General features: G+C 40.8%; 1 protein-coding gene across 5 annotated transcripts in view; it reads left to right on the top strand.

The window, feature by feature from the left end:
• ptk2bb (protein tyrosine kinase 2 beta, b) overlaps positions 1–14189 on the top strand; it is a 131173-nt gene extending 116984 nt beyond the window's left edge. For all 5 annotated transcript variants that reach the window (XM_061987306.1, XM_061987309.2, XM_061987308.2 and 2 more), the window contains exons 29-31: positions 4309–4443; positions 4554–4634; positions 13795–14189. In XM_061987306.1, coding sequence (XP_061843290.1) covers positions 4309–4443; positions 4554–4634; positions 13795–14013 — 435 coding nt within the window. In that variant the 3' untranslated portion in view covers positions 14014–14189. The remainder of the gene's footprint in view (positions 1–4308; positions 4444–4553; positions 4635–13794) is intronic.
• The last annotated feature ends 213 nt before the right edge of the window (positions 14190–14402 follow it).

Genomic DNA, 14402 nt, shown 5'->3' with positions numbered 1-14402 from the left:
TTTCAAAGATTACAGACGGAGACGCAACAACTTCCGACTTCGTTCGACATTTGAAGTTGCACATAGAACGGTAAGTTTTGAATGTAAGCTAACGTTTATTGGCTAAGTAACGTGATTTTTATTTGCTGTGTCGTTAAATCAGTGAGGCTGTAAACTCACTGCTAACGTTATAACCATAGACATCTTATCAGTAGACGCAGCATCGAGCGCTACTGCCTACTGGCGCTGATGAGACGCGGGGCCGCCATCTTGGAATGGTGATCCGCTCCACTCAGTGCAATTCATTTGGCAGGAGCAGTGAACTGTCAGCGCATTTAATTCATCTTACCTCACTGAATACCACTGATTTTCACGGGTTTTTTGTCATACGTGTAGCTATGACAAAGGACACATGTTTTGGAGTGTTTTATTATTCATAGTTTGCTTAACAGTAACAGAATATTCTTATATGCTATAAGTGACCAGACGTCCGAGATTAAAACTGGGAATATAATCCCAGAGAAGGGGGAAAAAAACGGTCAGCTATTTTTAAGTTCAAGAAACAATATGATTAGGTTATATATATAGCGGGGGGTGTATATTGTAGCGTCCCGGAAGAGTTAGTGCTGCAAGGGGTTTTGGGTATTTGTTCTGTTGTGTTTATGTTGTGTTACGGTGCGGATGTTCTCCCGAAGTGTGTTTGTCATTCTTGTTTGGTGTGGGTTCACAGTGTGGCGCATATTTGTAACAGTGTTAAAGTTGTTTATACGGCCACCCTCAGTGTGACCTGTATGGCTGTTGACCAAGTATGTTGGTATTCACTTGTGTGTGTAAAAAGCTGTAGATATTATGTGATTGGGCTGGCACGCAAATGCAGTACCTTTAAGGCACGCCCCCAATATTGTTGTTTGGGTGGAAATCGGGAGATTTTTGGGAGGGGCACTGAAATTCGGGAGTCTCCCGCGAAAATCAGGAGGGTTGGCAAGTATGACTGGGAGACGCAACTGTTCTACTCCGTACAGCGGCGTTTTAAAAAGTCATACATTTTACTTTTTGAAACCGATACCGATCATTTCTGATATTACATTTCAAAGCATTTATCGGCCGATAATATAAAAGATGTCCGATATTATCGGACATCTTTAATGAATACATTAGATATTTATATATCTTAGGGACATATATACTGTATCTCTGTTGCTGCAGCAGCAGAGAGTTTATTCTGTCTTGACACTTTGTATTGATATTTTGTATTACATTCTTCCCTTAAATGATAATGTTTACAGTGATTGTTTTATATGTATTTTTCATGCATGTCGCTTTGGATAAAAGCGTCTGCCAAATACAAAAACATGTATAAACACCTGAAAGTCTTAATATCAGCTAAAACTATCAATGTGTTTCACTGGATTCAGAATAAAACCAAATTCTGTTTTACCAAACAATGTTAGTATTTGAATATTGTTACTTGAAGACTTATTCCTGGTTACAGTTATACTGTTAAGAAAGTATTGTCTTATACTTTGCCTAAAATGAGAATGCATCATAATCAGTGGCGACTTGTGAATTTTGTTTTAGGTGGGGCTGAAAGTTTGTAAACCAAACCCCTGTAGGAGGGTCATCCTCCCCCAGAAAATTTCTTTGTGGTTTTCACATACAAATATTGAAGATCTTTGCTCTTTCTCAACTCTGGGTAATATTCTTTTCACGAAATACAACCAATAGTACGTTAATGTTAAATCGTACTTGTGAAAAGTAATCCCCCGATTCCTATTTTCAACAGTCCGCTCATTTGAGCAGGTAAACGCTGAACACCAGCCTGGCATCTTTGTTTTGTACCTGTCAACTGTCAGTTTAGGCTGCTCGCCGGCTCCTCATCACCACTTTGAGATGGCGGCCAAATTTCTCGCATCATAACAGCTAATGATGCGTCTACTTATAAGATGTCTATGGTTATAACGTCATTGCAAACACGGCAATCTGTTGCGTCCACTGCAGTTCGCTACCTTATTCATACTTTTTGTCAAGTGATTTTTTTTTAAGTTGGGTTGCATGAGGTGCCATACATAACGTTACATTAGTCAATGTATCACACACAGTAAAGTAACGTTAGACGGCGGTCAGCAGCACCGCATATTTTAGCCACCTACAATAAGACAAACATAGTCAAATAAAGGTCAGTTAAAATGTACACTATATTAAGGATATGTGTACATATTGCATAAGGCCCTGACATCTAAAAAGTACAACTCTGTTCATTGTTATGTTCATGTATTTGTTATGTTTTTCATGTGTATGCACACATCAACACACATACAGTGTGAGATGAGATCAATGGGATAAGGTAAAAACAGGATAGAAACTGCTGTGGAACTAGTTACAATGCAATATGCCATGGAAATACAATGTTAACACTTTTGTGCAAATAAGTACAGTTGCACTTGTTTTTTCAAATGTGTTTATTCTGTAAAGGAATGAGTTAAATGTTTAAAGTGACTGGTTAATAGTGCTATTATGAAATGCAATGCCAGCACTATTTTTTTTTCCTGCAATTTCAAATGCACTTGTTTTAATAAACAAATACAGCGTTTAAAAGCATACACAATCTGTGTAAATGTATTAGTCTGTGGTTAAAAGGACTTGAATGGACCCGAAACTCAAAATGCAGGACTTGGTACTGACTTGAGATTTTCCAGTCTTGACTTTGGACTTGACTCGGGACTTGCCTGTCTTGACTCGGGACTTGAGGGCAAAGACTTGAGACTTACCGATGACTTGCAAAACAATGACTTGGTCCCACCTCTGCTATGATTACATCGATTTTTTTTATCGTCACAAAATCTTTTTTCCCTTTTTCAAAATTCATATTATGTTTATAAACTCAGGAAATACGTCCCTGGACCCATGAGGACTTTGAATATGACCATTGTATGATCCTGTAACTACTTGGTATCAGATCGATACCTAAATTTGTGGTATCATCCAAAACTAATGTAACGTATCCAAACAACAAAAGAATAAGTGATTATTACATTTTTCAGAAGTGTAGATAGAACATGTTGAAAAAGAAAATAAGCATATATTAACAGTAAATGAACAAGTAGATTAATAATCCATTGTTACAGCTTGTCCTTTATAATTTCGACAAAATAATAGAATGATAAATGACACAATATGTTACTGCATAGGTCGGCAGACAAATTAGGAGCCTTTGTTTGCTTATTTACTACTAAAAGATAAGTTGTCTAGTATGTTCACTATTTTATTTAAGGACAAAATTGCAATAAGAAACATTTGTTTTATGCTGCTATTATGTTTTATTTATGCCATAAATAAAACAGATTAGACATGTATATTCAGGAGTATAATTTTTTGGGTGCTGGATGATTACAAACAAAACTAAATTGATGCAATCTGGTGTCTGCTGGTGTTTTTTTTAAAAAGCATATGTTTTTTTATTCAAGAAATATAATATGATATTTTCTATACTAAGTTTGTAAAAAAAAACATCTTGCAATACGCATTTTCTTTCGTTTGGATCACTCTGACGCATTGCTAAAAATAGATTGTGATCTTAGATTGCAGAAAAGGTGTTATAGATTCATTGTAAATGTAGATGTGCGCTGCTTGTTCAACAACATCCAACAGGTTGGAGAGTATGATGTCATGAATGTGCAGTAAATTAGTGTCTTCTTGGCGACGCCGCTTAGTGCATGCAAAAACCTCATCTTGTAATTGTACATCCAGTTTTAGTAGATCACACACAACACGCCTACTAATAGTACATGCAATTTTGGGGAGTATTTGGATCTTAGTAGATGAGAGACAAGCATGAACAATGATTTTTTTCTGTTTAATATAATTTTTAATTGTGAAAAATATTGGCACTTTAAAAATAATATGTATATAAATAATATAATATAGTCGAGGTTACTGTGGTTTATCTGTTATACAGTGCTCAATACCGGGGTAGAGCGGAATATGCAAGAGCAGGGAAACCTGCGAAACAGGCTTGTAGAGATGAAATAGCCTCTGTTTTTTCCTGACCGAACATATAAATAATAAATATATGTATGAATGTATGTATGTATATATGTGTGTATTTATATGTACGTATGTTTGTATGTGTATATATATATATATATGTATGTGTATATATATGTGTATATGTATATATGTACCGATATATGTGTTCTGTTAAACCACTAGTGTTGATATTAGCTAGCCGGTGGTGTTGTTGTTATGTTTTTTGGTTTGACAAATGTAACTTTGACATACTGCCCCCTTTATCTGTGCTTTTACGCAACATGTTATGCTGTTCTTACCCAGCCGGCGCCCACAGCCGAGCTGGACCGCTCTGACGACAAAGTATACCACTACGTTATGGACCTGGTCAAAGTGGTGGTTCAGCTCAAGAACGACATCGTGAACATGCAGGCCGACAAGTACATCACCGTCGTCAAGGTGCATATCATGTCGTGTACTGTTGTTTTTATGCTGTGTGGACATTTTTCAAGGTGGTTATAAAGTGTAAAGTGGGCCTTTTAAAGTGATGTATCGCTCTCTCCTCGCAGAGTGTGGGGATGGCCTTAAGGGATCTGATTGGCAGTGTGGATGACATACTGCCCTCTCTGCATGAGTCTGTGCGGACCGAGGTATCAGCTTGTTTTTCACATTAAGTAATGGAAATATGAATCATTTGTTCCAGCGCCAAACCGTGGCCGCAATTAAATATTTATATTTATTCAATGTTGTTTAAGTCATTCCCTCCGGGTTTATTTATTTATTTTATTTGTGATTGCAACTTTTTCAGAAAGTCGCTGCAAAAGTTACAATGTTTTGATTTTATAAATCAATTGATAGGAACAAAAATTGTGAAAACAATACTGTTTTGATGTTTTACTCGTTTTAGATCGCACTTAAAAGTAGACACTAGATCAGGGGTGGCGAACTTGTTTTCATGGAAGGCCACATCGCAGTCATGGCTGCCCTCTGCTGCCGCTTGTAACTGTGAATGTAATAATATAAAAGTATAATCGCCTCATTGTATTATTGCTTATGCATTTGGTTATTTTATTTTTGTACGTACAAAATGATGGATAACTTGCTTTGAAATCGTAAGTCAAGGAGCAAAGTATTTATTGTTATTTTTACAAGCTATCATATGGTATATAACAGGCCAGGGCCATTATTTTGACTCAAGCGGCCACATTTAGAGAAAAAAATGTGTCTGGGAGCCGGTACATCTATTTTTAGGAACACTACTGGAAAACCTCACAATAATGTCTGATTGAATGCTAAAAAACGTTGACAGACCGCCTTAAAACACGGAATGGAATTTTAATTTTTTTTACTGAATGAGACACCCGGAATGTACAAACGTTTGTACATGAAAATAACGAATGTGGGATTTATAATATTAACTATGAACGATAAAACACTGAATATTGACAACATATGAACGTCACACCCCCTCTTGTTCAAGATATTTTACAATCAAGCGAAACGCAACAAAAATGCAACAAACACAGGGAAATATGAACGCTAAGGGTAAAAAACACAAACCCACCTACAATCTGACATATCACTAAGTTTAAGAAAATCTCCTTCTGCGTCTGTCCCTGACATTTCAGCATTTCAGGCTGACTTCTGTGGAAACGCTCCCACACTGCTTGGTGCCTCGTCTGAGCTGCTGTGACTTAGATTACCATAGTAACTAATTAGATTACCATAGTAACTAGTATATCGTGCAAAAGCGCAGATTCCCACCATTGAAATACTTTGTATAGTTCAAGACTTACGGTAATTTTAATGGCAGCTACAGTTTCCATCTTAAAGATCTAAAAAAATAATTTGGGAATGTTCGGCGGGCCAGATTGAAAAGTTTAATGGGTCGCATCCCGGGCCTTAATTTGGCCAGGTCTGGTATATAATAATTAGGGGTGCTAAAAAATGTTTTTATCACATTCATTTGTGTAGTAATTTAAAAAAATTTAGGCCATGTCTATGCTTACTTGGTGCACATATGTGTCATACATCAGCAACCAAAAGGAGGTTTTGTAACCTGTAAGCTGTTTTGTTAAGGTAGTATTATTATACCAAATAATAAATTGCAAAAATCAGTTTGAATCGAGAATCGTGTTGAATCGAATAACGATTATGAATCTAATCCTCACCCCAAGAATTGGAATCAAAAGGCGAGGTACCCAACGATTCACACCAATAACAATTGAATATTTGTGTGTATATATATCAATCAATCAATCAATCAATGTTTATTTATATAGCCCTAAATCACAAGTGTCTCAAAGGGCTGCACAAGCCACAACGACATCCTCGGTATAGCCCACATAAGGGCAAGGAAAAACTCACCCCAGTGGGACATCGATGTGAATGACTATGAGAAACCTTGGAGAGGACCGCATATGTGGGTAACCCCCCCCCCTCTAGGGAGACCGACTGCAATGGATGTCGAGTGGGTCTAACATAATATTGTGAGAGTCCAGTCCATAGTGGATCCAGCATAACAGTAAGAGTCCAGTCCACAGTGGGGTCAGCAGGAAACCATCCCGAGCGGAGACGGGTCAGCAGCGCAGAGATGTTCCCAACCAATATACAGGCGAGCGGTCCACCCCGGGTCCCGACCCCGGACAGCCAGCACCCCATCCATGGCCACCAGATCTGTGTGTCTTCCCCTCCACAAGGGATAGGGGGGAGCAGAGGAGAAAAGAAAAGAAACGGCAGATCAACTGGTCTAAAAAAAGGGGGGCTATTCAAAGGCTAGAGTATACAAATGAGTTTTGAGATGGGACTTAAATGTTTCTACTGAGGTAGCATCTCTAATTGTTACCGGGAGGGCATTCCATAGTGCTGGAGCCCGAATAGAAAACGCTCTACAGCCCGCAGACTTTTTTTGGGCTCTGGGAATCACTAATAAGCCGGAGTTCTTTGAACGCAGATTTCTTGCCGGGACATATGGTACAATACAATCGGTAAGATAGGCTGGAGCTAGACCGTGTAGTATTTTATACGTAAGTAGTAAAACCTTAAAGTCGCATCTTAATTGCACAGGAAGCCAGTGCAGGTGAGCCAGTATAGGCGTAATATGATCAAACTTTCTTGTTCTTGTCAAAAGTCTAGCAGCCGCATTTTGTACCAACTGTAATCTTTTAATGCTAGACATAGGGAGACCCGAAAATAATACGTTACAGTAATCGAGACGAGACGTAACGAACGCATGAATAATGATCTCAGCGTCGCTAGTGGACAAAATGGAACGAATTTTAGCGATATTACGGAGATGAAAGAAGGCCGTTTTAGTAACACTCTTAATGTGTGACTCAAAGGAGAGAGTTGGGTCGAAGATAATACCCAGATTCTTTACTGAGTCGCTTTGTGTAATTGTTTGGTTGTCAAATGTTAAGGTGGTATTATCAAATAAATGTCGGTGTTTAGCAGGACCGATAATCAGCATTTCCGTTTTCTTAGTGTTGAGTTGCAAGAAGTTAGCGGACATCCATTGTTTAATTTCATTAAGACACGCCTCCAGCTGACTACAATCCGGCGTGTTGGTCAGCTTTAGGGGCATGTAGAGTTGGGTGTCATCAGCATAGCAATGAAAGCTAACACCGTATTTGCGTATGATGTCGCCTAGCGGCAGCATGTAAATACTAAAGAGTGCAGGGCCAAGAACCGAACCTTGGGGGACTCCGCACGTTACCTTAACATAGTCCGAGGTCACATTGTTATGGGAGACGCATTGCATCCTGTCAGTAAGATAGGAGTTAAACCACGACAAGGCTAAGTCTGACATACCAATACGTGTTTTGATACGCTCTAATAAAATATTATGATCGACGGTATCGAAAGCAGCGCTAAGATCAAGAAGCAGCAACATAGATGACGCATCAGAATCCATCGTTAGCAGTAGATCATTAGTCATTTTTGCGAGGGCTGTCTCCGTAGAGTGATTTGCCCTGAAACCGGATTGAAAAGGTTCACAGAGATTGTTAGACACCAAGTGTTCATTTAGCTGCTGTGCGACAATTTTTTCGAGGATTTTCGAGATAAACGGAAGGTGGGACACCGGCCGGTAGTTTACCATGAGGTCAGGATCGAGGTTAGGTCTTTTGAGCAAAGGATGAATAACCGCTTTTTTGAATGCTAGTGGAACAGTGCCAGAGGAGAGTGATAAGTTTATAATATTTAGCACTGATGGACCTAATAATACAAAAAGCTCCTTAATAAGTTTCCCAGGAAATGGGTCAAGTAAACATGTTGTTTGTTTTGTCCCATTGACACATCTTAACAATTCCTCTAATGTTATTTCATCAAAGAGAGAGAAACTATTTTGGAGGGCGGTATCCTTCGTAGATACAGTCGTATCTGTGTTAATAGAACCCAGTTGTAGCTGCGATGCATTGTCTTTAATGTCCTTTCTAATGAGTTCAATTTTCTTATTAAAGAAATTCATAAAATCATCTGCTGAGTGGGTGGAGCTACTGGGAGGAGTCCCTTGTTGGGTTAGCGATGCTACTGTACTAAACAAAAATTTCGGATCATTTTTGTTGAGGTGGATGACGTGCAGTCACTAGAGGCAAGAAAAAAAAATTATTAAATTGTTAAATGTATCCAGTGATTATACTATAAAGTTATTTTCCATTTAACTTCACCAGTTTTAGATTATTTTTATTTAAAATCGCTGAATTTTCACGTTTGCCGTTCAAATAATTAATAATAAATAAATCATTTTATTTATTTATTTATTTAAGAGACGGTGCGGTGAACAGCAGCCAGTTGAGGCACGTCACTGCGTGCCTCATATGGATTGCGTCCATCCATCCATCTTCCTCCGCTTATCCGAGGTCGGGTCGCGGGGGCAGCAGCCTAAGCAGGGAAGCCCAGACTTCCCTCTCCCCAGCCACTTCGTCCAGCTCTTCCTGTGGGACCCTGAGGCGTTCCCAGGCCAGCCGGGAGACATAGTCTTCCCAACGTGTCCTGGGTCTTCCCCGCGGCCTCCTACCGGTCGGACGTGCCCTAAACACCTCCCTAAGGAGGCGTTCGGGTGGCATCCTGACCAGATGCCCGAACCACCTCATCTGGCTCCTCTCGATGTGGAGGAGCAGCGGCTTTACTTTGAGCTCCCCCCGGATGGCAGAGCTTCTCACCCTATCTCTAAGGGAGAGCCCCGCCACCCGGCGGAGGAAACTCATTTCGGCCGCTTGTACCCGTGATCTTGTCCTTTCAGTCATAACCCAAAGCTCATGACCATAGGTGAGGATGGGAACGTAGATCGACCGGTAAATTGAGAGCTTTGCTTTCCGGCTCAGCTCCTTCTTCACCACAACGGATCGATACAGCGTCCGCATTATTGAAGACGCCGCACCGATCCGCCTGTCCATCTCACGATCCACTCTTCCCTCACTCGTGAACAAGACTCCGAGGTACTTGAACTCCTCCACTTGGGGCAAGATCTCCTCCCCAACCCGGAGATGGCACTCCACCCTTTTCCGGGCGAGAACCATGGACTCGGACTTGGAGGTGCTGATTCTCATCCCAGTCGCTTCACACTCGGCTGCGAACCGATCCAGCGAGAGCTGAAGATCCTGGCCAGATGAAGCCATCAGGACCACATCATCTGCAAAAAGCAGAGACCTAATCCTGTAGCCACCAAACCAGATCACCTCAACGCCTTGACTGCGCCTAGAAATTCTGTTCATAAAAGTTCTGAACAGAATCGGTGACAAAGGGCAGCCTTGGCGGCGTCCAACCCTCACTGGAAACGTGTCCGACTTACTGCCGGCAATGCGGACCAAGCTCTGGCACTGAGCATACAGGGAGCGGACCGCCACAATCAGACAGTCCGATACCCCATACTCCCTGAGCACTCCCCACAGGACTTCCCGAGGGACACTGTCGAATGCCTTCTCCAAGTCCACAAAACACATGTAACTGGTTGGGCAAACTCCCATGCACCCTCAAGGACCCTGCCGAGAGTATAGAGCTGGTCCACAGTTCCACGACCAGGACGAAAAACACACTGTTCCTCCTGAATCCGAGGTTCGACTATCCGGCGTAGCCTCCTCTCCAGTACACCCGAATAGACCTTACCGGGAAGGCTGAGGAGTGTGATCCCACGATAGTTAGAACACACCCTCCAGTTCCCCTTCTTAAAGAGAGGAACCACCACCCCGGTCTGCCAATCCAGAGGTACCGCCCCCGATGTCCACGCGATGCTGCAGAGTCTTGTCAACCAAGTCAGCCCCACAGCATCCAGAGCCTTAAGGAACTCCGGGCGGATCTTGCCACCGAGGAGCTTTTTAACTACCTCAGTAACCTCAGCCCCAGAAATAGGAGAGCCCACCACAGACTCCCCAGGCACTGCTTCCTCATAGGAAGACGTGTTGGTGGGATTGAGGAGGTCTTCGAAGTATTCCCTCCACCGATCCACAACATCCGCAGTCGAGGTCAGCAGAACACCATCCTCGCCATACACGGTGTTGATAGTGCACTGCTTCCCCTTCCTGAGGCGGCGGATGGTGGTCCAGATTTGCTTCGAAGCCGTCCGGAAGTCGCTTTCCATGGCCTCCCCGAACTCCTCCCATGTCCGAGTTTTTGCCTCTGCGACCGCTGAAGCCGCACACCGCTTGGCCTGTCGGTACCTGTCCGCTGCCTCAGGAGTCCCATGAGCCAAAAGAACCCGATAGGACTCCTTCTTCAGCTTGACGGCATCCCTCACCGCCGGTCTCCACCAACGGGTTCTAGGATTACCGCCACGACAAGCACCAACTACCTTGCGGCCACAGCTCCAATCAGCCGCCTCGACAATAGAGGCGCGGAACATGGTCCATTCGGACTCAATGTCCAGCACCTCCCTCGTGACATGTTCAAAGTTGGATTGCGGACTCGGCTAACTGCTGGCCTGCTGTGCAGTGAGACCGTATTGCTATATGAACTATATTATACATTTCCATAGTTTAGTTAGCTGAGGTATATAATGTACAGTGTATTTTGTCAACAACTGTATGTGTGTAAAAAAAAAAAAAAAAAAAAACTGGCAGCTCAGGTGCCAAAATTTTACTGTAAAATTGCAGTTTTTTTTATTTAGAGTAAAAAAAAAACAAATGTAAATTTTACTGTAAAGTTCTGGAAACTGAGCTGCCTTTTTTTTTAACCATAAAAACAGCAGTACTGTTTTTCCATTTACAGTAATATACACTACATTTTAAGGTGAAATTATTGCAACTTTCCTTTTTTCTTTTTTACATTTTGATTTTTAAAAAGTCTACTAATAAAATGCATCCAAAAAACTGTCATAATAGTATTCACAGTTAAAAAAGGCCCACTGAGGCCAAACATAACTGCGATGTGGCCCTCAGTGAAAACGACTTTGACACCTCTGGCTTATATGAATAAATGATAAATGGGTTATACTTGTATAGCGCTTTTCTACCTTCAAGGTACTCAAAGCGCTTTGACAGTATTTCCACATTCACCCATTCACACACACATTCACACACTGATGGCGGGAGCTGCCATGCAAGGCGCTAACCAGCAGCCATCAGTAGCAAGGGGTGAAGTGTCTTGCCCAAGGACACAACGGACGTGACTAGGATGGTAGAAGGTGGGGATTGAACCCCAGTAACCAGCAATCCTCCGATTGCTGGCACGGCCACTCTACCAACTTCGCCACGCCGTCCCCATATATATATATATATATATATATATATATATATATATATATATATATATATATATATATATATATATATATATATATATATATATATATATATATATATAAATAAAAAGTTAAAGTTAAAGTACCAATGATTGTCACACACACACTAGGTGTGGCGAGATTATTCTCTGCATTTGACCCATCACCCTTGTTCACCCCCTGGGAGGTGAGGGGAGCAGTGGGCAGCAGCGGTGGCCGCGCCCGGGAATCATTTTGGTGATATATATATATATATATATATATATATATATATATATATTCACAGACAGGAACTGGAAGAAGCTCTGAGCTATGCATGAGGAAGACCGTTGTACTGTTTGATCGATATAGAGTTGATATTTTGTTGCATGTTGCTGTTCTTGCATCATCTCCACAAAACTTTGAGTTTTAATGTTTGAGATGCACTCGGAGACCAATTGAATTAGCCAAAACAACGCTGTTTGGCCAAAATGTGCGGGGAAGTTGGACATTGGACAATGTTGCAAGGTTGATCATGGTTCACAGGGATTTTATGAATTGCCATGAACTGGCGCAATCGTGACATCGCAAAATCCTGGAGGGAAAGATAAGTGTTAAAAGAAGTTAACCACTATGCCCTGGCCTCACTCGGTCTGGTGGTTTTGTTTGCTCCCATGCAACAAGTTACACTCTCGTTTACGCTCCTAGTCTGTATTGGTACTAGCATTTTTTGACTACCCTTTTTGTTTTCCGTGCCGTGCGCACCTCGCAGCATATTTTGTCTTCAACTAGAATAAATAATTTCTTCTCACCTGCAAGCCACTTCCTGACATCCCTCTGCAACTTGAAAAGACGACCTCCGGCATCACAATGCCTCGCCAGCGTAACAATTAATGTGTAAAGGATATCACCACATGGGCTCAGGAACACTTCAGAAAACCATCCAAGTAACGTCTTTTTCATGGACGCCCCTGCTTATTTCAGCAAGACAATGCCAAGCCACATTCTGCAAGTGTTACTACAGTGTGGCTTCATAGTAAAAGAGTGCGGGTACGAGGCTGACTTGCCTGTAGTCTAGACCTGCCTCCCATTGAAAATGTGTGGCGCAATATGAAGCCTAAAATACGACAACAGAGACCCCGGACTGTTGAACAACTTAAGCTGTACATCAAGCAAGAATGGGAAATAATTCCACCTGAAAAGCTTCAAAAATTGGTCTCATTTCCCAAAAGTTTACTGAGTGTTGTTAAAAGGAAGGGCCATGTAACACCGTGGTAAAAATGCCCATGTGCCAACTTTTTTGCAATGTGTTGCTGCCATTAAATTCTAAGTTAATGATTATTTCCAAAGAAAATTACGTTTCTCAGTTCGAACATTAAGTATCTTGTCTTTGCAGTCTGTTAAGTTGAATATAACTTGAAAAGGTTTTGCAAATCATTGTATTCTGTTTTTATTTACCATTTACACAACGTGCCAACTTAACTGGTTTTGGGTTTTGTAAAATCATTTAAAGGTCTAGCTTTAAAAAACATGCGACAACGCATATTATAGTTGGCAGGTAATGTTAGCGTTAGCTCTTAAGTGTTAGCATTGAAGTCGCGTATAATCTCTAAAGTTTGCATGTTTTTTTCATCTAAAAAGGGGACCAAAACTGCCTTTTTTAAATAAAAAGAAGAAAAAAAAACGACAAATTAAATAAAGCTGTCAGCAAAATACCTAACAGAAATGTCAATTAACTGATTAAATAGGTAGAATATATGTATTTAAATGTACATTATTAACCATGTTTTTTTTAATCTAGTGTTTTAAACATTTGACTTACTGAAATCTTACTCATGACAAAAAAAATACATTTAGAATGACTAATTATTTGAATAAAATGTACATTGAATATTTACTGCTCTATAATATAATAAAAAATATTTATTTTACATAGTTTTTTTGAAGTCAGCATTTATTAATGGTGTATGTTCTGGTTTTTATAAGATTACCTTTTTGCTGATTATCTGGGTGTGTTTCTTCTCCCCCCTCGTGAGGCTTTCAGGGTCCAAATACATTTTCTTTCTCAATTAAGAAGAAAAAATGTGTTGAGTTGAAAATCTGCTCCCCTTTTGCAGATCGAGGGTACCCAGAAGCTGCTGAACAACGACATGAGCGAGCTGATCAGAAAGATGCATCTGGCGCAGCAGAACGCCATCACGTCCCTGAAGGACGAGTGCAAGAAGCAGATGCTGACTGCGGCGCATAACCTGGCCATGGATAGCAAGAACATGCTGGACGCCGTGGACCAGGCCAGAGTCAGGGCGGACCTGGCCAAGCCTGTTGCTCAGACATGAAGTCATCCAACGTCAATCAATCTTGTTCCTGTTTTGGTTACGACAGCTGTACATTCTGTATGTTGATGCTGTACATCTTTAGGAGAAAATGTAGGCATTATTATTATGCCTTTTGATGATATTGAGAATGTTTCTGCTTGTAATTCAAATGCAATAAACATAAAGGTGTGTCTAAGTCAAATGAGTGGTACAGTACACGAACAGTTAGGTTATGTTAGTGATGCATAAAGTCAATAAATCACTAACAATTACAAGGGGTTAAATACAGGTGTTTTAATTGATATCATTGATAAATGCTCCTTCTGAAATGAGCTTATGCGCTAAATATTCAGTAAGAAAATGTACAAGTATTCCTAAAACCCTCCTGTCGCTGCATAATAAGAAACATT

The sequence above is a fragment of the Nerophis lumbriciformis genome, linkage group LG26 (assembly GCF_033978685.3).
Source record: "Nerophis lumbriciformis linkage group LG26, RoL_Nlum_v2.1, whole genome shotgun sequence".
Taxonomy (NCBI): domain Eukaryota; kingdom Metazoa; phylum Chordata; class Actinopteri; order Syngnathiformes; family Syngnathidae; genus Nerophis; species Nerophis lumbriciformis.
Note: the sequence above shows the minus strand (reverse complement) of the source record. Positions and strands in the feature narration are given on the sequence as shown.